Source organism: Monodelphis domestica, chromosome 6, assembly GCF_027887165.1.
Source record: "Monodelphis domestica isolate mMonDom1 chromosome 6, mMonDom1.pri, whole genome shotgun sequence".
NCBI classification, from domain to species: Eukaryota; Metazoa; Chordata; class Mammalia; order Didelphimorphia; family Didelphidae; genus Monodelphis; species Monodelphis domestica.
In genome coordinates, this window is record NC_077232.1 from 188,545,392 (window position 1) to 188,571,491 (window position 26,100).

The 26,100-nt window shown below is 37.0% G+C and overlaps 1 protein-coding gene across 3 annotated transcripts in view; it reads left to right on the forward strand.

Annotated features, from left to right (window-relative positions):
* The window catches only part of MND1 (meiotic nuclear divisions 1), a 144,913-nt gene that overhangs the window by 11,001 nt on the left and 107,812 nt on the right, over positions 1 to 26,100 (forward strand). For all 3 annotated transcript variants that reach the window (XM_056802778.1, XM_001375843.4, XM_056802779.1), the window contains exons 2-4: positions 16,856 to 16,921; positions 18,395 to 18,452; positions 23,893 to 24,041. In XM_056802778.1, coding sequence (XP_056658756.1) covers positions 16,898 to 16,921; positions 18,395 to 18,452; positions 23,893 to 24,041 — 231 coding nt within the window. In that variant the 5' untranslated portion in view covers positions 16,856 to 16,897. The remainder of the gene's footprint in view (positions 1 to 16,855; positions 16,922 to 18,394; positions 18,453 to 23,892; positions 24,042 to 26,100) is intronic.

The window sequence follows — 26,100 nt, forward strand, 5'->3', positions numbered from 1 at the left end:
TTAGTACATGGTCAGTCTTTGTGAATGTACCATGTGCTACTGAAAAGAAGGTGTATTCCTTTTTGTCCCTATTTAGTTTTCTCCATATATCTACTTACTCTAATTTTTCTAAGATTTCATTCACTTCTCTTACCCCTTTCTTCCTTCCTTCGTTCCTTCGTTCCTTCGTTCCTTCCTTCCTTCCTTCCTTCCTTCCTCCCTTCCTCCCTTCCTCCCTCCCTCCCTCCCTCCCTCCCTCTCTCCCTTCCTTCCTTCCTTCCTTCCTTCCTTCCTTCCTTCCTTCCTTCCTTCCTTCCTTCCTTCCTCCCTTCCTCCCTTCCTCCCTTCCTCCCTTCCTCCCTTCCTCCCTTCCTTCCTTCCTTCCTTCCTTCCTTCCTTCCTTCCTTCCTTCCTTCCATTTATCTAGTTGTGATTGAGGAAGGTTCAGGTCTCCCACTAGTATAGTTCATTTATTTATTTATTTATTTTTAAGAAGCCTTACCTTCTGTCTTGGTGTCAATACTGTGTATTGGCTTCAAGGCAGAAGAGTGGTAAGGGCTAGGCAATGGGGGTCAAGTGACTTGCCCAGGGTCACACAGCTGGGAAGTGTCTGAGGCCAGATTTGAACCTAGGACCTCCCGTCTCTAGTCCTGGCTCTCAATCCACTGAGCTGCCCAGCTTCCCCCTTAGTATAGTTTTTCTATCTATTTTATCCTTCAACTCCACTAGTTTCTCCTTTAGAAATTTGGATGCTATGCCATTTGGTGCATACATGTTGAGTACTGATATTTCCTCATTGTCTATACTGCCTTTCATCAGGATGTAATTACCTTCCCTATCTTAACTAAATCATTTTTACTTTGGCTTTGTCGGATAACATGATTGCAACTCCTGCCTTCTTTTTCTCAGTTGATACCCAATAAATTTTGCTCCACCCACTTACCTTTACACTATGCATATCTACCTGCCTCATGTATGTTTCTTGTAGACAACATATGGTAGGATTTTGGTTTCTAATCCACTCTGCTCTTTGCTTCCATTTTACAGGTGAGTTCATCCCATTCACATTCAAAGTTATAATTACTACCTATGTATTCCCCAACATTTTGATTTTCTCTCCTTGTCCTGCCCTTTCCTCTTTCATTATTTCCTTCTACACCAGTGTTCTTTTTTTAATCAGTCCCCCTAATCCCCACCCATATTTTACTTTCCTTTCTCCCCCTCCCTTTTTATTGCCCTTTTATTTTTTTAGACTCTATTAAATTCCCTTTCCCCTCTCTTTCCCTCCCCCCCCTTTAAACTCCTTTTCCCATTCCCCCTCCCTTAGTTTTCCCCTCTCAACTTCCCTATAGGCTAAGATAGAAATCAATACCCCAGTGGATCTAGATGCTCTTCCCTCTCAGAATTGATTCTACTGAGAGTAAGTTTTGAGTATTACCTTTTAGCACTCTCTTCCTCTCCTTTTTATAGTTGTATTCTTCCCCTCCCACTCCCGTGTGTCTTTTTGTGTAATATGGATTATCCTAATTTTCTTGTTCCTTCAAGTTTCTCTTAGTGCCATTTTCTCTTCCTCCCTCTTTCTTTCTTTCTTCTTTTTTTATATATGATTTTAAACCATTTAGTACCCCAAACTCTACCTATGAATAATTCTTCTAATTACTATAATAGTGAATACAATTTTTAACAGTTACAAATAACATTTTTCCATATAAGAATATAAACAATTTGGCCTTATTGAGGCCCTTAAAAAAGAAGAAGAAAAAGAAAAAAGAACCCTTTCTTACTTATTTATCTTTTTCATGTTTCTCTTGGCTTTTGTATTTCAACATCAAAATTTCTGTTTAGTTCTGATCTTTCCTTTACAAATATTTGGAAGTCTTCTATTTTATTGAATGCCCATACTTTCCCCTGGAAGTGTATAGTCAATTTTGATGGGTAGGTGATCATTGGCTGTAGACCCAATTCTCTTGCCTTTCTGAAATATCATATTCCAAGCCTTGAAGTCTTTTAGTGTGGAGACTGCCAAATCCTGTGTATTCGTAATTGGTGTTCCTTGATATCTGAATTATCTCTTTCTGGCTTCTTGTAATATTTTCTCCTTTGCTTGGAAGCTCTTAAATTTGGCAGTTACATTCCGGGGTGGGGGTTGGGGTTGTCTTTTGAGGATTTAGTGTAGTGGGTAATCTATGGAATCTTTCAATGTCTATTTTTGCCCTCTTGTTGCAGAACCTCATTGCAGTTTTCTTGGATTATTTCTTGTAGTATGGTGCCAAGGTTTCTGTTTGTTTCCAGGTTTTCAGGTAGACCTATGATCCTCGAATTGCCTCTCTGAGATCTATTTTCAAGGTCAACCACCCTCTTAATGATATATTTTGTGTTGCCTTCTAATCTGTCATTCTTTTGACGTTGCTTTATTAATTCTTGTTGTCTTGTGAGATCATTGGCTTCTACTTGCCCAATTTTAGTTTTTAATGACTGGTTTTCAGCTAAGATCTTTTGATTTTCCCTTTTCAGTTTGATCTAGCCTACTTTTCATGGCTTCCAGCAGGTCATTTCTGGTCTTCAATTTGCTTATTGTTTCATTTCATTTCTGGGCTTCAATTTCCAAGTGGGAGATCCTGTCTTTTAAACTGTTATTTTCTTTTTGAACTATTTCCCACTTTTCTTGCCACATCTCTTCCATTTTTTCTGACAATCTTGGATTTAATGTCTTCAAGAACTTGTGACCAATTTCCACTTTTTTTTCAAAGGTTTGGATGTGTTCAATTGTCACATTCTGCTGTCTCTTCTTTAGTCTGGGTTTTTTCTGCATAATAATTATCAAAGGTCAACGTTTTCTTCTTGGGTTTTTGTTTGTTTGTTTGTTTTTGGTGTTTGTGGATTTTAGTTCCTGGGAATTGGTGGCCATTGTCTTGTTCCTTCCTGGTCAGATGTCTAAGTGAGGAATGTGGGTGATCTTTGTATTGGGCTCTGGAGAGGTTTTTGCCCTGAGAATATTTTTCTATGTCCTCAGCAGTGTCCAAGCTGCTCTTAGTGTCAGGTCCAGCCCTTAAGAACTTATAGATTGCCTGGGAAGAGGTCTGGGTGTGTACCATAGTCAAGTCTCTGTGTTGAGAGCTGTAGAGGTTTTAGCCCAAGGACTTTTTTCAATTCTCTGTGGCATTTTGTTGTGAGCCAACCCCTCTCCCAAGCTCCGGTACTCTATTTCCACGTTTCCTCAACTTCCTGTGGTCCCTAATCTTGTTGTTCTTATAGGCAGGTCCAGCCCCTTAGAACTTAATAATTGCCTGGGAAGAGATCTGGACGTGGAGCATTGGCAAGTCTCTGTGTTGAGAGCTGCAGAGCTTTTATCCTGAGGGCTTTTTTTGGTTTTCGATTTGCTATGAGCCACCCCATTTCCCCAAGCTCCACAGCCTATCTCAATGTTTCCTTAGCCTCCCTTTTTTCTGAGTCTAGTATCTCTTAGGGTTAAGTCTATGTTGACCTCAGCCAGCCTCCCTTCTAGAACGTAGAAGTTTGTTCTGTGCTCGCTTAGACTCTGGAAAGGTAGGTGAAGTGGGGAAGGGGTGACCCCTTGGTGGGGGAAATTTCACCCCTTTTAGCGTGGGAATGCCCTAACTTTGCCTACCTTCTGTGCTTACCTTCTGTGCTGTGCCCTACCATGGAACTCCTTTGCTTGTTTGATTTTGGTTTTGTCATTTTGAGGCACTCTCTCTCAGTGGAGAGGAAAAGAAGAGCTCTGCTTCTACTTGGTAGCCATCTTGACCCAGAAGCCCTTATTTACTTTTTTGAGCTTGTTCATTTTTTCCTCTGAAAGAGTATACTCAGTTTTGCTGGATAGGTGAATATGGGTTGCAAACCCAAATCTTTTGCCTTCCTGAATATCATATTTCATGTCTTTCAATACTTTAATGTAAAAGCCAGTAGGTCCTATGTGATCCTGATTGTAGTTCCAGGGTACTTGAATGGTTTCTTTCTGGCTGTTTGAAGTCTTTTTTCCCTGGCTTGGTGGCTCTTGAATTTTGCTATTATATTCCTTGAAGTTGTCATTTGAAGATTTCTTTCTGGATGAATTCATTCAATTTCAATTTTATTTACTTGTTTGATGATTTCTGGGTAGTTATCTTTGATAATTTCATATAATATGATGTTCAAGGTCTTTTTTCTTGATCATGGCTTTCAGGTAGTCCAATAATTCTCAAATTATCTCCTTATATCTGTTTCCTAGGTCAGCTGTTTTCAATAAGAATTCATGTTTTCCTCTATTTTTTCATTCCTTTGATTCTGTTTTGTTGTTTCTTGATTTCTCAAGAACTCATTAGTTTCTAGGTGGTCAATTCTGATTTTTAAGACCTGGTTTTCCTCTGTTGGTTTTTGGTTCTCCTTTTAAAATTGGATCACTTTTCTTTGCATCACTTTCATTTCTCTTTCCCATTTTTCCTTTGCCTCTCTTAATTGTTTTTTAAGTCCTTTTTTGAGTTCTTCCAGATTCTGTGTATAATCCACATTTTTCTTTTTGACTTTGCATGTATTTTCTTTGCTTTCACTGTCCTCTTCTGTGTTACTACCTTGCTCTTTGTCTCCGTAAAAATTCTTTTAGAGTTAGGTGCTTTTTTAGTTGTTTGCTCATTTTCCCTATCTAAATAGGTAGTCTTTTGAAGGGATGATCTGAAGGTCTGAGGGCTGTGAGCTTTGAGAACTGCTGCTTATTCAGTTGACCCTTGAGATGCTGATAGTTTAAAGTTAAAAATGCTGATAGTTTTGCCTCAGGCTTAGGTGTAAGCTTTTGATCTCACTTTGTTCTTGATCAGGTCAGGAGCTGCGTCCTTGATCCAGTCAGGCACACCTATGATTGTCCTATCTTGGAACTCTGCCCTGAGCTTTAAGCAAAAAGATCAGTACTTAGTACTATCAACCACAAAAGTGTAAACTAAGTCCTTATTTCAAGCCCAGACTAGAATTCCCTGGTTTGGGGCTCCAGACTTCTCTACAGGTTTGAAATTTTAAAGGGTATGGGTCAGCTTGTACCACTATTTGCCCAGGCAGAATCTCAGGGTCTGGATATTGGTTTGTGCATAGGCTCCTGAACCTTGGTCAGCAGATGTGGGTTAGGGGTATGTGGCTTACTCTTGGCTTGCTCTTCCCTCCTTGTCACAACTTCTTGCTGGCTCTGCTGTGTTCTCTCTCTCTCTCTCTCTCTCTCTCTCTCTCTCTCTCTCTCTTTCTCTCTCTCTCTCTCTCTCTCTCTCTCTCTCTCTCTCTCACACACACACACACACACACACACACACACACACACACACACAGTGCCCTTGATCCCTTGATGTTCTTTGCTTACCTTTTGGGTTTTTCTTTTCTTGAAAGTTGTTTCACTCTGTCTCCTTGTTGGTTCTTTCACTTCTGTATTCATTTTGTGGCAATATTTTAATCTTGGTCAGAGAGGATTCACATGATGGCATAGAGATGTTCTGGATCACTCCATCATCTTGGCTCCACCCCTGGAAGTCTGGGTAGAGTCCTTAGAACTTGGTTAGACATCAAAGACACCAAGGCCATCCACCACATCCTGGGCCATCACCAGTCATCTTGACTTTTGTCTTGCCACTGGGCTTGTATGACTCTGGAAGAGTGAGCTGACTTTGTGCCATTCTTCCTCACTTAAATCCAATTTATTCTTGAGTCAAAAGATGTCAATAATGATGTCATTTTGGTCCACTTTGAGTACAAAGGACAACCAACCATTCCTGCTGAGGGTACCACCTTCCTTCTGTAAAGAACAAGCTCATACATATAATTCTCATATGGGTTTGAATCACATGTGGAGGGACACTGGAAGCTGGAAAGCAGTAGGTTAGGACTTGAGACTAGAGAGAAGGAGACATAGAAGAATCAGAGAAACAAGAAACACAAAGACAAGACATTAGCATAGTGTCATCAGGTCAACCTGTCAGCTCCTCCTCAGATGGTGAGAGTAAGTGTGAGTGAGCTGAACTGCCTTTATTAAGGAAAGTAGCAGTGGGGTTGCGGGATATCAATCAAACAGGTGGCATGACAGAAATATTAGCATAATATTGTCAATCAATTACAAGATAAAAAATTGATACCAACACTATTTAATATCCAGTGCCCAGGAAAGAAACTCATTTGAAAGTCCTTCTTCCTCCAGAACACTGAAACCATCTCATTCAGATGTTGAGTGTATGTTTTTCATATTACAAAGAAGCTATTGAAATTGCTTGCCAGCCTTCCAGTCTGCAGATAATAGTAGATGTTTGAGTTCCATAAGATTTGAACCCCATCCAATTTAGATTCAGAAATCAATCATGTGAAATATTAGTAATATATCCATAAGACTGGCCCATGAACACTTTGCTCATAAGAGTCAGCTTTTGAATACATCTTAAATACCTTCATAATTCATTATAACTGAAACCCTACACCTTCTAGAATCCTCACCTCCTGTATCCAACCAGTTGGTAAAAATAACACCTTTTAATGAACCAATATGAGCCCTGGAAATTTGAATTGGGGAAGAATGATGACATGGTCCGAAATGCACTATAGGAAAATTACGTAGATTATGAAGAATGAATTTTGAATGAGTAGAGGTTTTAGATGGAGAAGCCAAAGAGGAAGCTATTGGGATAGCAACCAATTGGCTAGTGTGAATATGTCAGAGCAACTTGGTATAGAACTTTCCATCTGTGACAATGGAGAGAGAAAGGAAAGTCTGTGCTAGTGAAATTTAAAGTAAAAACATCATAGAGGTGACTTTTTTCTTATTTTTTTTTCCTTTGAAGAATATGCCCATCTCATACTTAAAAATGCAAACCTTGTTATAGACATATGTATGTAAATAGTTTGTTTAACAGGATCATACATTATTTGGTTGAAATTAATATATAAGGCTTAGATGTTAGGATAACTAAATAATGATATTGAATTCCACCAGTCTGTATTTTAGGATTCCTTGTGTGTCTGATATAAAAATTGATCTTAAAAACTTAAAACTTAAAAGCAAAAGCAAAACTAATTTGGCTCCAACTATTGGACATCGAGACTGGATGACCTATATACATCTTAAACTCAATATATTCAAAATTGAACTCATTATCATTTTTCTTCTCACCAGACTTCCCTTATTTACTACCTATCCTCCCAGTTATTCAGGCTTGAAACCTCAATGCCATCTTGTATTCCTCTCATTCCCCATGTCCAGTCTGTTGCTGAGGCCTTTGAATTTTACCTTTGCAGCATGTACCATCTTCTCTCTTCTGACCCTGCCACCACCCTGGTACAGATTTCCATGACTAGACTCTGACAATAGCCACAAACCTCTCCTCATTCCAGTACATCCTCCATTTAGCGGCCAAAGTGATTTTCTGACCATATCATCCTTCTACTGACTATGTGAGCTCTAGTGACACCCTGTCACCTCCAGGATCAAATATAAAATCCGTTGTTTGTTATTCAAGGTTCTTCATAACCTATTCTCTCTCCCCCATACAGTCTTTTAACACTTTGCAACCCTTTCCACACATACTCTAGTCTCCTTATTGTTCCTTGAATAAGGCACTGGGCATTTTCTTTCTTTTAAACACTTATTTTCTGTCCTAGTAACAACTCTAAGACCCAAGTACAATGACTAAGCAAATGGGTCTAAGTGACTTGCCCATGATCACCCAGCTTGGAAGTGTAAAATAGGAGGAAAGGAGAGAAAGTGGAAGGGGATTACTCTCCTCTCTTACTGGTAGAAAGGGGTAACAAAGTTTTTCCTCACTGAATGGAGGTGTCTCTTCAGTGAGAAGTTGAAAGGAAATATGGAGGTAAAAGGGGTGTGAGGAAACTGAAGGATATGTAGAGAGATGGCTTTGTCTCTCTTTCCCCAAAGCTGACTGCTTTTAGGCCTGTAGATCTATCAGGGAGTAAGAGAAGGAATCTGTCTTTATCTCTTCCTTTGAATGGGGGCTCAACTGCTGGGCAGATGAGATGTCCCAGCCAGTCCTTTTCTGGAGTAAGGATCTTTGTTGTGAGACCCTTTTCTATAACTCCATAGGCAAGCTGGCTTTTTGCTTGTCACAGATGAAACAAAGGTTTCACCCTTTGGACTTGTGCCCAACCTTTATCCTTCAAGAAACCTCTAACCAATTTCTAACTGACAGTAACTGACAATTTATTTTGAAAGGAATGGGGAATGAAAGCAGGAGGGGTCAGGAAGCAGGAAGGAGGGATTAAGGGAGCCCTAACAGCTAATATCAACAGATGTTTTGAAACCCAAGGTCCTTAGCCAGAGGGTTGATGCCTCACAGCCTTTTGGCCCCAAACACCCTGATCCTTATCTCCTAACTTTATATAATTTAAGCTAAATCTTTGTTTTACTATCTGGGAATGATGTAAAGGGAAGAGACCCTAGAGAAAGGGTGGATATCCCTTGCCTCAGAATCCCACTGACTCTTGGTCAGTCTTGAATAGCAGGAGTTTAATGGTGAGGGAATTGTAGAGGATGTCAAGCTGGAAACAGGTATGTAGCAAGATGAAATCAGCTTCCTTGTCTTCCTGGCATCAGGAATCTCTCTCTAACTCTCAGAATACATTCCTCTCCCTCTGCTTCCAAAGTTGGAAGACCAGACTGTTGGTTTAGAACCCTCTCAGCTCCTCTTCTCCCAGCATCCTCAGTTCTTCTTCCCTGCCCTCTAGGTCAGTCTATCCCTCAGCCTGTAAGATTCTCTTTCAGGGTCTCTCCCCAATTCTTACAAAGCCCACTTCTTGCCCATGATCACACAGATAGGAAGTGACTGAGGCCAGATGTGAACCCAGGTCCTTCTAGTCCCAGGCCTGGTACACTATGCCCTGTGCCACCTAGCTGCCCCAAACACTGTGTATTTTCATTGGCTATCCTCAATGCCTGGAATTCTCCCCTTTCTTACTTCCCTGGATTCTATAAAGCTTCAACTAGTGAGTAGAGCAATTTGATAATACAGTTTAATTTAAGAAGTACAGATAGAAAGGAGGAAAGAGAGATTATTACTCTAATACCTTAATGACTACCTAAATTCCAATCCTAACTAAAATTTCTAAAAAACTCTACTCTATCTTCAAGGATAGGTTCTTCTGCCCATCCAGGCCAGGCCTAATCTACCTACTCTATCTAGAAATTTATCTACTAACTATCTACCTATACTAATAAACATTCATCACCTATGAACTTCTTAAATCTATTTCTCTATCCCAACTGTCAGTAGTAAAAACTGTCAGTAGTGACTCTTGACTGAGAGAGACCAAGACTGACCTCCTTCTCCCTCCAGGTTCAGAGGTTAAAGCCTCTGAACTCTCAGCTGTCTCTTTAACCTCCTCATCTCCTAGATAATGGAATCTTCAGTGTTCCCACATAGACTCCTGTCAGCTCTCCTGTTCTTACTTAGAAATATGTCTGTTCCTGCCTCTTAAAAAGACAGAGAGAGAGAGAGCAAGATTAAGAAAATCCCTTTAACGGAACCCCCCTGAGATTCTTTGGGAGACCAATCTCCCCATTGGATCTTTCAAACAAAGCTATCTTATACTCTGGATTAGAAACTAGGAGAAGGAGAGAAAGAAAGAAAGAAAGAAAGAAAGAAAGAAAGAAAGAAAGAAAGAAAGAAAGATCTTGCAACATACAAGTCTCAAATTATATACAATTACAAATACAATTTGTTGCAGAATAACACAGTCCTGACTATACAGAAATAAGAACCTAAAGATAATAATCTAAATTGAACTCATAATTACTGTGTATAAAAAATGGACATTATATATAAGAATATTATATAAATATAATATCTATATCCAAGAATTTTATATAAATATAATATCCCTTCCGAGGCAGGTGTTGTTCAATACTTACAACACTTTGTAATACTTTATCATTTACGTATTATTAAGTTATTTTAACTTTTTCTATAATCCCATAAAAGTATATTAATAATAATCATACAGAAATCCTATATAATAACATAAATTATACACTTACCTATTAGATATTACTCTTTCAGTTTCAAAAATCAAACCTTTAAATACAAGAAAATCAAACCTTTTATTAAATACATATATAGTTTATTTGTTCAAAGTCATTGATATATGCAGTCAATTATTTCTGACAGGAGGTACTTTTTTTGCATGAGAGCAATGGATCTTCATTGTCTTTTCTTCTATTTTGATCTTCTTTAGCGTTGTTAAAAATACTTGTAATGGACCTTCCCAGGCTGGCTGAGTTGCTCCTCTGTGCTTGAAGTTCTTTACATATATTGTGTCTCCAGGATTTAAATCATGAAGAGAAAAGTCTATATGTACAATTTGCACCACGGCTCCTGATTCCTGAAGTTCTTATATCTTAATTTGCAGATCTCATATATATGAGGCAATAGTAGAATCTCCTCTTAGCAATGATGTATACACAGGGTTAAACTGTTTAGCATGTATTGTTGGATAACCAAACAGCATCTCAAATGGTGAGATATGTAGATCTCCCCTTGGCCTGCTTCAAAGGTAGAATAATGCTAAATGTAGAGCTTCAGACCATTTTAAATGAGTCTCAGTGCACAGTTTTCAATTCTCTGTTCATTCTTTTGACTTGCCCTAAGCTCTGTGGGTGGTATGGTACATGAAACTTTGGTGTTATTCCTAAACATGAGTATATTTGCGACAAAACCAAATCAGTAAAATATGTTCCCCTGTCTGAATCAATCCTTACTAACAGACCAAAACGAGGTATGATTTCTCTTTAAAAGTATTTTGGCAACAAACAACACTTTTACTCTAGCTGTTGGAAATGCTTCTGGCCCTCTGGTTAGCTGGTCTATTATAACTAAGCAAAATTTGTAATGTCCAGCCTTTGGCATTATAATGAAATCAATTTGGAGGTGTTCAAAAGGTGTGTAAGCCAAAAGACATCTACCAAAATCTTTTCTGCAAAAGATATGCTGGTTATATTCTTGGCAGGTTTTGCAGGTTGTACACACTTTAGAGGTGATGTTAGTTATGTTAGGAGCTATCCATACTTTTTTCACAGAGTCTATAATGCCTTGGGTTCCAAAATGACTGTTTTTATGGATGAATTGACAGATTTTATGATTAAAAGGTTCTAGGGAGTATTGGTTTTCCTTCAGATGCCATCCATACACCACTAACCTGTTTTGCCTTGAAATTTTGTTCCCATTTTTAAATTCCTTTTTCACTATATGCAAGGGCTAAATATTAGTCATTGATAATTGCCAAATTTAAGATCAATTCAGGGCTTTCTATATCAGTGAGTTTAGCAGCAGAATCTGCCCGGTGGTGTCCTCTTGAAACAGAATCAGTTTCACTTGTATAAGAACTATGAATAACAGCCAGAGTTTCAGATAGTTGGAGAGCCAAAAGAACCTCATTGATAACTTTAGCATTTGCAGTAGTTTGCCAGCTGATGGTTAAAAATCCCCTTTGAAGCCAAAGGATACCAACAGCGTGACATATTCTGAAGACATATCTTGAATCAGTGTAGATGGGTGCTTTCTTGTCTCTTGCAATTACACAGGCTTGTATCAACTCTATAAATTCTGTACCTTGAGCACTTATATTTGATAGTAGTGAAGCTTACCACAGAGAGGCAAATTCTGTGACTATAGATGCTCCAGTGTAATGTATACTATCTTCCGTAAAGAAAGAACTATCTTTAAACACAACTAGACCTGCATTTTCCAAAGGAATGTCTAGGAGATTTTCATTGAGTTTTTCTGCCATTTGTAACATATCTGCCATAAGGATTTATAACTATGCAATGGTTCTACTGTTGTTGGTAAATCTGGAAGCAAGGTAGCAGGGTTCAGTGTTGTATAGCATTTTAAAGTGATGTTTTCATTGCCTAATAAAGTTATTTCGTATCTTCTAAGTCTTTGGGTCAGATAATGCCTGTGTTCTATGCCTTAGCAATAATGCTTCACCTTCATGAAAACACATTATCATTAGTGGGCATCCAAATGCTAAATTCATGGATTTTGTTATTAGCAAAGCTGTTGCAGCTACACCTCTAAGACATGGTGGTGCTCCAGAAGCTATTGGTTTAGTTGAGCTGAATAATATGCAATTGGATGTTGAGTAGGTCCTAAAGCTTGTGTTAAAACACTTGTAGCTACTCCTCTTGGTTCGTGTACATGCAGAGTGAATGTTTTTTGGTAATCTGGGATGCCTAGAGCAGGGACAGATAGGATAGCCTGTTTTAATTTAGTAAGCATTGCTAGGTGTTCTACATCCAACCTAAGTGGTTCAGTGACTGCATCTTTTGTCAATGCTATAAGGGGTTTGCAAGGAATCCATTGCTTGCAAAACCCTGTTCCCAAAATTGCTCTCAATTGTCTTTTAGTGGATGGGGCACTTGATTTTGGGGTATCTTCAATACGTTAGGGGTAATGAAACGGGCATCTTCAGCTAAAACAAATCTTAACCACTCCACTTTTGGGAGACACCACAGAACTTTTGACTTTGAGATCTTGTGTCCTCTCTTATTGAATTCCAACAGGAGATGTTTGCAATATTCTTTGTATCCTGTGGTATTTGGTGAGGCCAAGAGCAAATAATCCACAAAGTGTATTAAATGGCTCTCCTTAAACTCCATATTTGCCAAATCTTATGTCAAAATTTGGGAACATAAAGTTGGACTTTCTAAGTAACCTTGAGGCAGACAATACCACATATTTTGAGACCCTTTCCAGGTGAATGCAAATATGTTTTGGGAATTTTCATGGATGGATATTGGAAAAAAAAAGGCAGAACACAAAGCTACTACTGTGAAATATTTAGCAGTGCTAGGAATAGAGGAAATAATAATTGATGGACTTGGAACAACAGGTGTCCTTTGATAACATGATTATTAATAGCCCTTAAATCTTGAACAAATCAATAAAAAGGTTTTCCACTTTCATCTAATTTAGGTTTTTAATAGACATGATAGGTGTATTGTATTCTGATTTGCAAGGGATTATTATTTTGTTTGATCAAATAATACATCACTGGGATAATTCTCTTGATTGCTTCTTTTGATAATGGATATTGAGTAATGGACAGAGGTGGGCCACCTCTTGTTCTAATTTTTAACAGAATGGCTAATTTAAGTAGGCTTACATTGGTAGAAGATGTAGCTCAGAGAGATTCAGGTATATCTGTTGGTATTTTAAAGATGGGAGTTTTATCCATCTCCTGACTATCTAGAAAGAGTACAGGGAACACATTTAGAGATTCTTCAGGTATTTCTAATGTAATATCTGTAACATTTAAATTAGTTTCTCTACTAAAAGTATTATATTTTTAGAGGTTTATTAAAGATTATTAGAAATAAGAAATAAAGAAATACAAAATAAGAAAAGCACGTGTAACCTACTCACTACATTTTGCCTGCCTGGTAGAGAGAGACACATGTGCTTAGAAGTAGAAGCAGAGTGAGTGCAAGTAGGCGGTACAGTCAGTTTAAATATCCATTTTGTTCTCAGCCCAGGTGGGTATCTCAGGTGAGATTATAGGGCATTCTGGGAAGTGCCAAGGACTTCTGGGGATTGAAGTCTGGGGTTCTATATCACCATCTTGAGTACATATTATTGTAGCTCTTAATTTACACAAAAGATCTTTCCCCAACAAATTCATAAGGGAGTTAGGCATTAGAAGGAACAAATGTTCCATGGATAAAGGTCCTACAGACACCATTCATGGTGAAAGCTTTGGGACTGTCAGAGGTGCTCCAGACACCCCTACATTAACAGAGCCAATAAAATTACAGTTAGAATCAAGTGTACTCATCAGCACAGATCTTGATGTCCCAGTACCTAGAAGACAATTGTGTAATATATTTCCTACTTTCATTGTTACATGTGGTTCACTGCTATCAGGGAGAATGGACTGGGATGAGTGGTGTAATTATATCAGTATTTGGAAAATCAGATATTTCAATCTTTGATTCCAGAGTCCTTTCTCCCCTCTCAAACCTTCATAAAGGTCAGTGTGCACCACTCTGAGATTCCTCTCGTTTAGGAAGATTTGCATTTTGACTTATGTGGACATGCCCCATTTTGTATATATTGTAACATGTCATTTGCCTCATTTTGATTATTGGTTCTATCATTCCTACAATATCCATAATTGTTATTTCTGAAATTGTTTCTGTTGTTATTATTTCTAAAATAGTTGTTGTTCCTAGAATAGTTGTTCCTAAAGTTCCCAGCATTATTTCTAAAATTATCGAATATTTGAGTTGTAAAAATGGAGATTTGAACCCCAGACTTCAATCCCCAGAAGTCCTTGGCACTTCCCAGAATGCCCTATAGTCTCACCTGTGTCCTCACCTGAGTGCGAGATCAGCATTTGTATTTAAACAGACTGTACCGCCTGCTTAGTCTCTCTGCTTCCGCTTCTAAGCACACGCGTCTCTCTACCAGGCAGGCAAGATGTAGTGAGTAGATTGCACGTACTTTTCTTATTTTGTATTTCTTTATTTCTTAATTCTAATAATCTTTAATAAACCTCTAAAAATATAATACTTTTAGTAGAGAAACTAAATTTAACTTTTACAGAGTCCAGCTTCTGCAATTTAACATTAGGTGTCCCCTTTTTCCACATAAGTAACTTGGTCTTTGGTTTGTAGATTCTCACAATGGAGCCATAGCTACCCCATAATTTGTATCTCTTTTTTCAAGTTTTCCCTTTACTACTTTTATCTCCTTTCATAATGCCACCACTAAATCACTATCATTGTCATCTTTCCTTTCATGCCCATTATACACAAATACTGCCACTCTTAATTCATTAAGGTCCATATTCAGTCATTTAGGACAACTGTTTTTAAAATAGTCCTTGACCACCCTGTAACAATTTTTCACAAACTGCCTTCTCAATTGTCTAATATCTCCTTCTCTGATCAAATCTAGGTCTATACATCTTCCTCCCAGTTCTACAAGTTTGTTCATGAACTGTGAAGGATTTTCTCCAATCTCTCATTTTAATTCCTCAAATTTTGTCGCAGTTCCTGGTCTATCAGTTAATGATCTCATTGATTTGTGTTCAGCCTCCCTAGGTTGGCACAATTGGGCTTAGTCATATTCATCATTAAAATCCCATTTGGGCTCAGTCATTGGCCAGCAAATTGTCCCCCTTCCCCTGGCCTCATTATTAATAAACATGATAACTTTATCCTTTTTGTTAACAATTCCTCGAAATCAGTTCAGTTTAGATCAAATTGTTGACATAGGTTTTCCAGCTTTTTGATACCATCTATGGGCTCCTCCTCAAAAGAAGGGGTGCTCTGCTTAAATCCCTCGAGATAAATGGTCTTTGACATCTTATATTAACTAGCTTTTGGGGGAGATTAAAGTTTTGTACTTTTCTTTAGGGGAGAGTATGTTTGTATCTTCTTTCTTTTGGGTTTTTGCTTTAGCTGCCTTGGTGGAAGAAGTAGAAACAGTAGGAGAGACAGGTTGGTAAAAAAAAAAAAAGAGAGTTTCATTCAGTTGAGAAATAGTTTCGGTGATTTGAGAGATACAATCTTTAAGATATGCAACTCTAGTCTCCATTAAGCTATCTTTTGGCTGTTTCTTTTACTAGAGAGAATTAGACAAAATATTTTATAAAGTTGGTATCCTTGAAGTAATCCTGACTGAAAGAATAATCCCAGAAACGGTAATAACCGGAGATAATCTAAAATTGAGATGTAACATCTCAGTAAAGTTCCCTGGGAACGGGAGTTGTTTGAGATAGGTTGGAACCTCCTCCTTTACTACATGTACCATGATATCTGGCACCATGGTTAATTGTCTAAAAATTTCCTACACTTTTTGCCCATTTTCGAAAAGTAGGATAGTAAAAAAGTGAGGAACAGAAGATTAACAAATTAATCAAACTCGTAGTGGCTTGCCAGGCTTGTAAAAAAGTTAATTGGTAGGAGTTTGACAAAAGTGAGTAGAGCAATTTGATAAAAACACTTAGTTTAATTTGAGAAGAAGTACAAATAGAAAATAGAAAGGAGGAGAGATTATTACTCCCATATCTTATGACTATACCTAAATTCCTAATCCTCCTAACTAAAATTTCTAAAAAAAATCCTACTCTATCTATCTTCAAGGACAGGTTCTTCTACCTGTCCAGGCCATGCCTAATCTATCTACTCTATCTAGATATTTATTCACTAACTCCTTACATATACAAATAAATAAACATTCATCATCTATGAACTCCTTAAATCCGTTTCTCTATCCCAACTGTCAGTAGTAAAAACTGTCAGTAGTGACTCTTGACTGAGAGACTAAGACTGACCTCCTCCCTCCAGGTCCAGAGGCCTCCAAACTCTCAGCTGTCTCTTTCTTTAACCTCCTCATCTCCTAGGTAATGGAATCTTCAGTGTTCCCACATAGACTTCTGTCAGCTCTCCTGTTCTTACTTAGAAATCTGTCTGTTCCTGCCTCTTAAAGAGACAGAGAGAGAGAGATTAAGGAAATCCCTTTAACAGACAGGAAATATTTTCCAATCCCTCTTGAGCCTTCTCATTGTTGATTAATTTCTATTTATCCTCTATATATCCTGTTTGTCCATAGTTGTTTGCAAGTCCTCTTCCCCTGGAAATTGTGGGTTTCTTGAGAGCAGAGACTCATCTTTTGCCTTTCTTCACATTTATCCCTTTGTAGTCAGCACAGTTGCTTGGCACATAGTATATTGGGTGCTCATAATAGACATTTATTGAATGTTTATCAACTGCCTGACCGTATCTCGACCATAACTGACAAGAAGAGTGTCATATATTCCTATTAGCATATGTACAAAAATGTATAAAACTTCATAAAAGGTTACTTGGCAGATTATCTCAAAACAAATTTGTTGTTTTTTTTAGTCGAAGAAAAAAGGATTGAGTGCAGAAGAGAAGAGAACTCGAATGATGGAAATCTTTTTTGAGACGGTAAGTAAATTTTCTTTGCATTTTTATTATTTTCATTAGATTTCCTGTTGGCAAAGTAGGAAGTAAGGTAGGGAGAGGGAGGATGGTATAGTCCATGAGAAGGCTGACCTCGGAGGCAGGAAAACCTGAGTTGTCATACTGTCTCTTGGGCATACTAACTGTAAGACAATAGGCAAATTGCCTGACCTCTCAGGCCCCCAGGAAGTTCTCCCATGCTGGGAATTATACATCTCTGCACTTTCTGCCAAAGCCTCTTTCCCTAAAGCTTTCAGGTAATTCTTAGTAATGTTAATAACAGATTTGTATATGGGATCGTCATCACTTTAGAGCTAGAAGGGATTTTAAAGGTCATAAATTTACAGGTGAGCATACTTAGACCCAGACTTCCCAAAGTCATATAGGTAGTAAGGAGCCAAATCTTTCAGACCAAACCTGGCAAGCTTCCTGAATAGCAGGCATCATTTGGCAAATGTTTATGATTTCTCTGAGCCTTTTTTTCTTCTTGAAATCATCTATTCATTGGATGTGGACAAATTACTTATTCTCCTACTTCCTATGTTTTACAATCCTCCCACATAGGCCTGAACTAACTAAAATCGTGATGATCTTTGACAATCTATGAAAAGGCAAAGAAAAATTCAGTGTATATCTTCCATCTATATCAACTTTATAGATATTCTTAATCTTTTGATCTCTCAAGAAATTTGATCAGCCTGCACATTCTTCTCTAGCCTGCCATATACTATCCCAGAAAATGAAATGGGCTGGAGCCTTTCCTGGCCTCCCTCAATCCTATCTCCTCCCTCCAGATTATCTTCAGCTTACTCTGTATGTGTCTGGTTTGTGTATGTCACATTTGTATATCATTTCCTCCATTAGAATGTGAGTATCTTGAGGTCAGGGGAGCCTGTTGTGCTTTCCCTGTCACACAGTAGTAGTAGTAGTAGTCTCTTGGTAACCAAGGATGATGATTGTCTTTGTGCGTTTTTGTGCACAAAGACACTTGTGTGTGTCACACAGTAAGTACCTAATTAATGCTTTGATTGAACTTGGCTTCAATTTCTGTCTTTGCCATTTATTTCCCTGTGACTTTGATCAAATTAGGGCGTGTCTGTTGGTCTCAGTTTTTGTATATGTAAAATGAGGGAAATGGACTAAACTAAAGTCATATGAATTATCAGAAAATGAATTTAGTGCTAGAATATAAGATCCTTGTAAATAGAAATTATTTCATTTGCTACATTTATAGCTTCAGTGCCTAGAAAATAGTATCAATCTTTAATAAATAAATGCTTTCCTATTCAATACATTTAATTATCTATAATTATTTTATTAATACAAATTTACTTGTTATACTTAATAAAATTTTCATTATTGAATTAGAATTATTTGATTAACCACATTTAATAAACAAATACTATAAATAAACAAATTCATAGGTAAAAAAAAAATATATGCTTTTAATTTAAACAGAAAGATGTATTTCAGTTGAAAGATATGGAGAAGATTGCCCCCAAAGAGAAAGGAATTAGTAAGTATTACCATTACTTTATATATTTTTGTATCTTTAAAAAGTCATGGTTACTGTTGTATCTTGGTGTTATTTTTTGATACACTGGCCTTTTTCTTTTCTGCTATATGTTACTATATTTGTTTCCTCTTATACTAAGGGGGCATGTAATACAGGGTATTAGGCTAGGAGTCAACAATCTTATGTTTAAATCCTCTGTCTCTTGATACTGACTAGCTAGATGATCTTGACCTCTCTGAGTCTCAGTTAACTAATCTAAAATCGGCATAATACTGTCTACCTCACAAGCTTGTGAGTATAAATAATAAAATAGGTAAAGCATTTTGCAAATTTAATTTAATTTAATTTATTTTTAAAAACCCTTACCTATGTCTTAGAATACTAGGTATTGGTTCCAAGGCAGAAGAGCAGTAAGGCCTAGGCAATGGAGGTTAAGTGACTTGCCCAGGGTCACACAGCTAGGAAGTATCTGAGGCCAGATTTGAATCCAGGATCTCCTGTCTCTAGACCTGGCTCTCAATCCTCTGAACCACCTAGCTGCCCCCCATTTTGCAAATTTTAAAGCAATATCATAGCCTAGCTATTACTATTATCATTGTCATTTTATTGGCTCATATTTGTCATTCTATCCATATGGGAATCTCCCTAGAGGAGAACCTATTGCTATAGGTCTGAAGCTCTTCTGTAACACTGTAAGATTTAAATTAATTTGCAATACTTCAATTATTATTTTTATAAAGTTTATTATCTAACAAAATAGAACCATGTGACTAAGTTTTCTACTGCTCAAAAAGCTCACTCCACCAAAGCTGCCATAGGAAGGAAAGAGCCCGAGAGAAGGAACTCCACTGAATTTATCTCCTGTCTACATCCGCACAAAATGACAGGAAGAGAGTAGGGTGCTGGGAATCATAGTTTTGCTGGGGATCGTAGTTTTTAGGGTAACAGATTCAAATTACACAACACATAGACAGACAGAGACCTCTTGTCAAGTCCTCCATGAATTATTTGTGGGTCATCGAACCTGGATGAGAAAAATGACGTTGGAATTGTATGTGGGCCAAACTGCCAGACTGACAGATTAGACACGCAGACATCCTCTTGCTGGGTCGTGACAAAGTTCATTGAATTGGGGTGCACAATTTCTAGGGAAAATGACATAGGCTAAGGGATTAGGTAAGCCTTTTGCAGGAACAATTTTTAGTAACGATTTGCAAGACAGAAACAATGGATATTGATTGCCTTAGTGGTTCTAAGCAGTGTTTTCTATAGGATAATAATCACATGTCAGCATATCAATGTATGACCCAATATTGTATGTTCTTCTCGCAGTACTCCCACATCAGTAATTTTCTTGGCAGGACATCTGGTATTTGGGGAAGGGAAAAAGTTTGCTTTTCTTATGCTGGAGAGCTGGCTACATGCTTTGTGATTCCTAGTTGATGGCTCTGATTTTGTTGGATTCTACTCTCACTTCTGGGGGCTATAATCCCTAGCATGGAAAGTTTGAGTGGCTTGTCCCTAGTTACACATATGTCAGGACTGTGCATACCCACCACATATGAGAGACAAGATTAAACCTTGGTCTTTAGGAAGCTAGAGCTGTCTTTCTGCCCATTACAGCAAAGCTAGTTTTCTTGACAGTTGGTATAGAGAAGATCAAATAAATTCCCAAAGGAAATGGAGATAATGATGGTAATAAAAAATGCACAGTAAAATTAATATCTATAATTTGCATGAAACATTTGAAAATGACAGTTTTGCACTTGAATTCCAATTTTCAAACTATTTCAAAACTGACATCTTTGCTTTTCAATGAAATGATATCTTTAGACCTTTCAGCTACAGATTTGGTTCATTTCTTTGTGCCCCAGCATTTGTCCTCAAGAACAACTTTTTGTTGTTGTCCTTTCTGTATGATTTATGCAAGGATATAGCTGTTAGGGGCAAGTAGGGTTCAATGGATAGAGCACTGTGCATGGAATCAGGGGGACCCGAGTTCAAATCTGGCCTTAGACAATTGTCTGTTTCTTTGTTCCTTAATAGACTGTTAGCTCTCTATCATGGCATAGCTCCTTTTAATTCTCCTAATTAATTTACCTTTCTAGGTTTCTCTGTACTCATATTCATTTTTCAAAGTTCCTATTTAACTTTGGACTTTTCATTAGAAATACTTGAAAGTCCTTTTTTCTATTTAAGATCTTTTTCTTTTTCCTGGAGGATTTTACTCAGCATTATTGGTTAAGTTCTTCTTGGTGATAAACATAACTTTTGCCTTTTAGAATATTGTATTATAAGATTTCTCTTTTATATTTGAGATTGCCAAGTCTTATGTATTCCTAACTTTATTTCCTTGATCCTCGAATTGCTTCTTTCAGGTTGTGTATGCATAAGGATTCTGGATTTTGGCTATGTCATTCCTGGGAATTTTCCTTTGAGGATTTGTTCCAGGAAATGACCAGTGGATTTTTTTTCCCCAATCATTACTTTGCTCTCTGATCCTAATAGATCTGGGCATTTTTCATTTGTGATTTCTTGAAATATCATATATAGGCCTTTTTTTAAAATCAGGGAGCTCATTGATTCATGAATTTTAGTTCTTTGACATCTCCAGTTCACTTGTTTCTTTTATCAAATACCATTTTAATCTATTTTTTCAGTCTATAGATTTTGTTCTCACATTTCTTATATTTTTTCTTTTATAGTTTTCTGGGAATCTATTTCTTTGTTAAGGTTTATTGCTTTCTTTTCTAAGTAATTTATTGTCCTTCCAATTCTTTCTTCCAGAGATCTTATTTCATTTTTTATTTCTTGCTTTATTTGTTCTAGATATTCATATAGACCTTGTAAAAAATTTTTTTTTTAATTTGAGTTTAAGCTTGAAGTTGTTATAGACTTTTCCCCTTTGGGTAGTATAGTCTCTAGTTTTGAAATAATTGTTGATATTGGTGAATGTTTCTTTTTGATTTATTCCTTTATAACCTTTCTTGCTCAACTGAGGCCTTCTGCCTCCTTCAGCCTTTTGGGTAAGTTCAAACCTTACTTAGTCTCTCCCTGGGAGAGCTAGTTGTTGAGCTAACTTTCATCTCTCCTTTTGCATCTTTGAGGTTCAGAGCTCTAGAATCCTCTCTAGCATCCCAGGACAAAATGTTAGAAACCTCAAAGCTCTTGGCCTGAGTGCTGAAGCCATTTGGTTTTCTGACTATCCTGGAACTTTCTTAGGGAAGTCTTCCATTCCTGCTTCCTCTGGTTGCAGAGCCACATAGGCTGGTTGTTCTAATTCAAGCTTTGCTACTTTAAGACCTCCTTTCCTGCTGCTCATGGGCCACTGGCTGACTTTTTGTGCAGTTTTGGGATGGGAAAATTCACTTCTTATAGTTTCTTGTTCACTTCATCAATTTGCAGCCTAGTGTGGTTTTAAGGGGTTCGCTGGGATTGATTTATAGGACCTTGATGGTCTTGTCTTTTGTTCAGACAGCCATTTTGGCCAGATTTTTAAAGTATTTTTAAAATTCCTTTATCTTCTTTAAACCTCCCAAACAGTCTTTGAGGTAGATTCTCTAGCTATTATTATCCCAATTTTAAGGAAGCAGAGACTAAGGCATATCAACGCGAGAACTCTAGAGTGTTGATGTTCACTCAGGTCTTCTGAATAGGAGTCCTGTATGCTGCCTGTTATACAAAACTACCTCCTAATTAAACATAATTTAGCAGAAGATATCCAGAGCTTGATGACTGACAATTTTGGTCTCCAAAATTTATAGAGCAAAATTTAGTTCTGTAGCATATGCTGATTAATAATAGCTAGCATTTATGTAGCACTTTTAGTTTGTAAAGCATTTTGCAAGTTTTAATTCATTTGATCTTTACAAAACAATAATAGCAAGTATTTATAAAGCACATATTATATGCTAAATATTCTCCTTAGTGCTTCATAAATACTTCTTTTGATTCTTCCAACAACCTTGTAAGGTAGGGACTATTATTATCCCCAATTTTACAGTTGTGGAAACTGAGGCAAATAAATTAAGTGACTTATCCAAGGTGACACAGCCAGTAACTCTGAGGCTGGTCTTCTTGACCCATGCCTAGACTATGCCAGTTAGCTGCCTCTTAATATTTTAATAATTATGTCTTTTCTCTTTTTAAAAAAACTCTTACCTTTGGTTTTAGAATTGATACTAAATATTGATTCCAAGGCAGAAGAGTTGTAAGGAATAGGCAATTGGAGTTAAATGACTTGCCCAGGGTAACAACTAGGAAGTGTCTCATGTCATATTTGAACCCAGAACCTCCTATCTCCAGCTCTGGCTCTCAATCCACTGATTGGCAGTTAAGACTGCCCCAATAAGTATGTTTTTTAATTAAATCATTATACACTAGTGAAACTTAATTCTCTGATCAATTAAATAAGTAACTTGATTCAGTGACTAAATTCTTTTCAAAGTTAGAAAAAATGAAGTCAGCTGCACAATAATACATTTTTTCACTGATGACACAATGAACAGCCTGAGTGCCCTGCTTGTACAGAAGTTCCACAGTGTCAGGAGAAAACAAAGATGGTCCCAGCCTATTAGGGAGCCTCCATGGTGAAGCTTAAGGGCAGACATGGACAAAAGATATCTCAGGATGAGTGAGTATAGTTTGGTCACAATCTGCATAGACTATATGGAGGAGGTTCCACATAGATGAGATTACTGATCCACTGGACTAATTGTGAGAGACACGGTGTTTTATATTGTCAGTTTACATTTACATTACATACAAGCTTGAAAATCAGCATTTCATTGTATTTTATTTGAACATTTTGTTTTCAAAATCATTTGTAAAAATGGATGAGTCCCATCAGCATACCTGAATAGGAAACCTGTTGACTCTTAAGATGCTTAGGTTAATCTCCTGTCTATTGGCTTTTCTTTACTTCAGTTTGTAAAACTAGCAAACCCAGAAATCAGACAGGCCAGTGCAAGTTTTGAGAAATGTTGACTCCCATGGTAAAGACTCCCTGGATTAGTGCTTCTGTAATTTACAGCCTTAGGGAAATGCCTAGGAGTTAAATGACTTGCCAAGGTCACACAGTCAGCATGCATGAGGGGCTGGATTTGAATTTAGTTCCTCCTGACTCCTGTCCACTGGACCATGCTTTCTCTCATGAAAATCAGACATTTGTAGTATCATCATTCTTTGTGTTAAATACAAATAAAAGCAAACTGACTTGGTTTAGACTCTCCCTGGTATACTCTGAAAGCTTTGAGGCCCTAGGTTCTCTTGTACAAAGTCCAGATCCTAAGAAGGTTAAAAAGAATATTGAGAGATACATCTCTTCCCAAGGGCATTTTAACCCTTTATGCCTTAAGTGCTATTATTGGAAATTTTCATTTTTGTGTTACCTTTGTGTGATTGTAATTTCAGTTTATAACACTGTTTTTCTTTTGGGTAGCTGCTATGTCAGTGAAGGAAGTCCTTCAAAGCCTAGTTGATGATGGCATGGTGGACTCTGAGAGGATTGGGACATCTAATTATTTCTGGGCTTTTCCAAGCAAAGCATTGCATGCAAAGAAACGAAAACTAGAGACATTATCAGCTCAGGTAAGCAAGAGTTTTTGAAAAAAAAAATAGGCCTTTTTCTTAATCTGGAGAGTAGATTTTTAAAATGATTTTCAGTGGCTTGGTGTCAGGAAAGACCTAAGCTCAAATCTTTTTTAATTAGACTGACTAGTACTTTGTCAATTTTATTTGTTTTTTCAAAGTACCAGCTTCTAGTCTTATTTATTAAATCAATAGTTCTTTGACTTTCAATTTTATTAATTTCTCCTTTGAGTTTTAGGATCTCTAATTAAGTCTTCATCTGAGGATTTTTAATTTGTTCACTTTCTAGTTTTTTAATTTGCATGCCCAATTCATTGACCTCTGCCCTTCTTAATTTGTTTATATATGAACTCAAGGATATAAATTTCCCCCTGAGTACTGCTTTGGCTGCATCCCATAGATTTTGAAAGGATGTCTCACCATTGTTATTTTCTTCAATGAAGTTATTAATTGTTTCTACGATTTGTTCTTTAGCTAGTTTTGGAAAACCATATTGTTTAATTTCCAATTAATTTTTGATTTATCTCTCCATGTACCCTTACTAATTATTATTTTTATTGCATTATGGTCTGAGAAGGTTGCATTTATTATTTCTGCCCTTTTGAGCTTGTTTGCAATGATTTTGTGCCCTAGTACATGGTCAATTAAATTCCATAATATTTTTGAAGGTGAGGACTAAGACTTTTGAATGTTTGAGTTTTTTGCTAATTAAAAATTCTTTGGATAGAAAAAAAATTCAATTTTCATGGTGGACTACTATGTCAAGTTGGTTAACACTAAATCAACCTTTGTATTCAGGGGCCAATGGTAGACAAATTTATTTTAATATAATGCTTCAGTAAAACAAAATGAGCCTCCAAATTTGCAGCCAATTAGTATTATTTAAACCAATTTCCTTACCATTAGTTTAAGAGCTTACAAGAAATTTACTGAACTGTTTATTTCAATCACATCTAATTATTTTTAATGAGCTTGCCATCTTTGGAGTCTTCTACTACCATTCATTTTCAGAAAATGTCCTGTGAACTTTTAAATACTCTGAACTAAACATTCAGATTATGATTCTGTTAACCTAACAGTTAACAGTGGTGTCAGCATTGGTCTTCTGGCACCAAAGTTCATTCATTCCTTTATTGGGTCAATTCTAAACATTATACTGTTTTAGGGGGTATTTGTTTCTACCCTCTACCAGACTCTAGATACTTTTAAAAATCCCATTCATATTTTCATCCTTGAAGACATTTTCCTTTCATCCCATTTGAGAAGGTCTCTCATAAAATGCATTTTGGCTCTTTTCAGTTCCTTTCACTGATAATTTCTAGGATTTGTCCTAGGATTTTATTTATTTTCTTTTTGTATGGAAAATTAGGAAAAGTTCATTTTGGGTCTCTTTCAGTCTAAAATACATAAGCAACTACTCTACTGACTTTAAGAAAATATAGGAATTTATTGTGATTCATTCTCCAATAGCTGGTAGCTATTGAGTTGTGTAAAAATAGAACTTAAAATTAACTTTTTTTTTTTTTTGACACACTAAATCCTGATAAGCCACTCTGAGTCTCAGTTTCCCTAAATTCCTGTAAAATCAATGGGCTAGATCCTTGAATTTCCAGTTCTGGATCTGTGGATCTCCCCCCAGAGTTGCCCATTAGAGGTGGGGTTGTGCATGGTAAACTGGACCTGCTTTTATCTTACTATGGCAAAAATTTTAATATTTACCTTCTTGTCTAAGGGTATGTAAAGAAGGAAAGATCCACTGTCTAATGAAGAAATAGGCTATGATGAATTTTTATATGGAAGGAAATACTTTTAATAAACACATAGACTTCTTTTTCATACTATGCCATCCTTAATTGTGTTGTAGCCACTAGTAAGGGCATTATGCTGTTGATTGCTTTATAGATTCTTATTTTACCCTCATAAGCACTTTGTTGCTTCCTTTTTACATAGCAAGACTTGAACATTACCTTTATAAAAAAACTTATAATTTAAGCGGCTTTTCCAACCAACACAGGAAAAACAAATCCTGGTATAATGGAGAAGAGTAATGTCTGGCTCC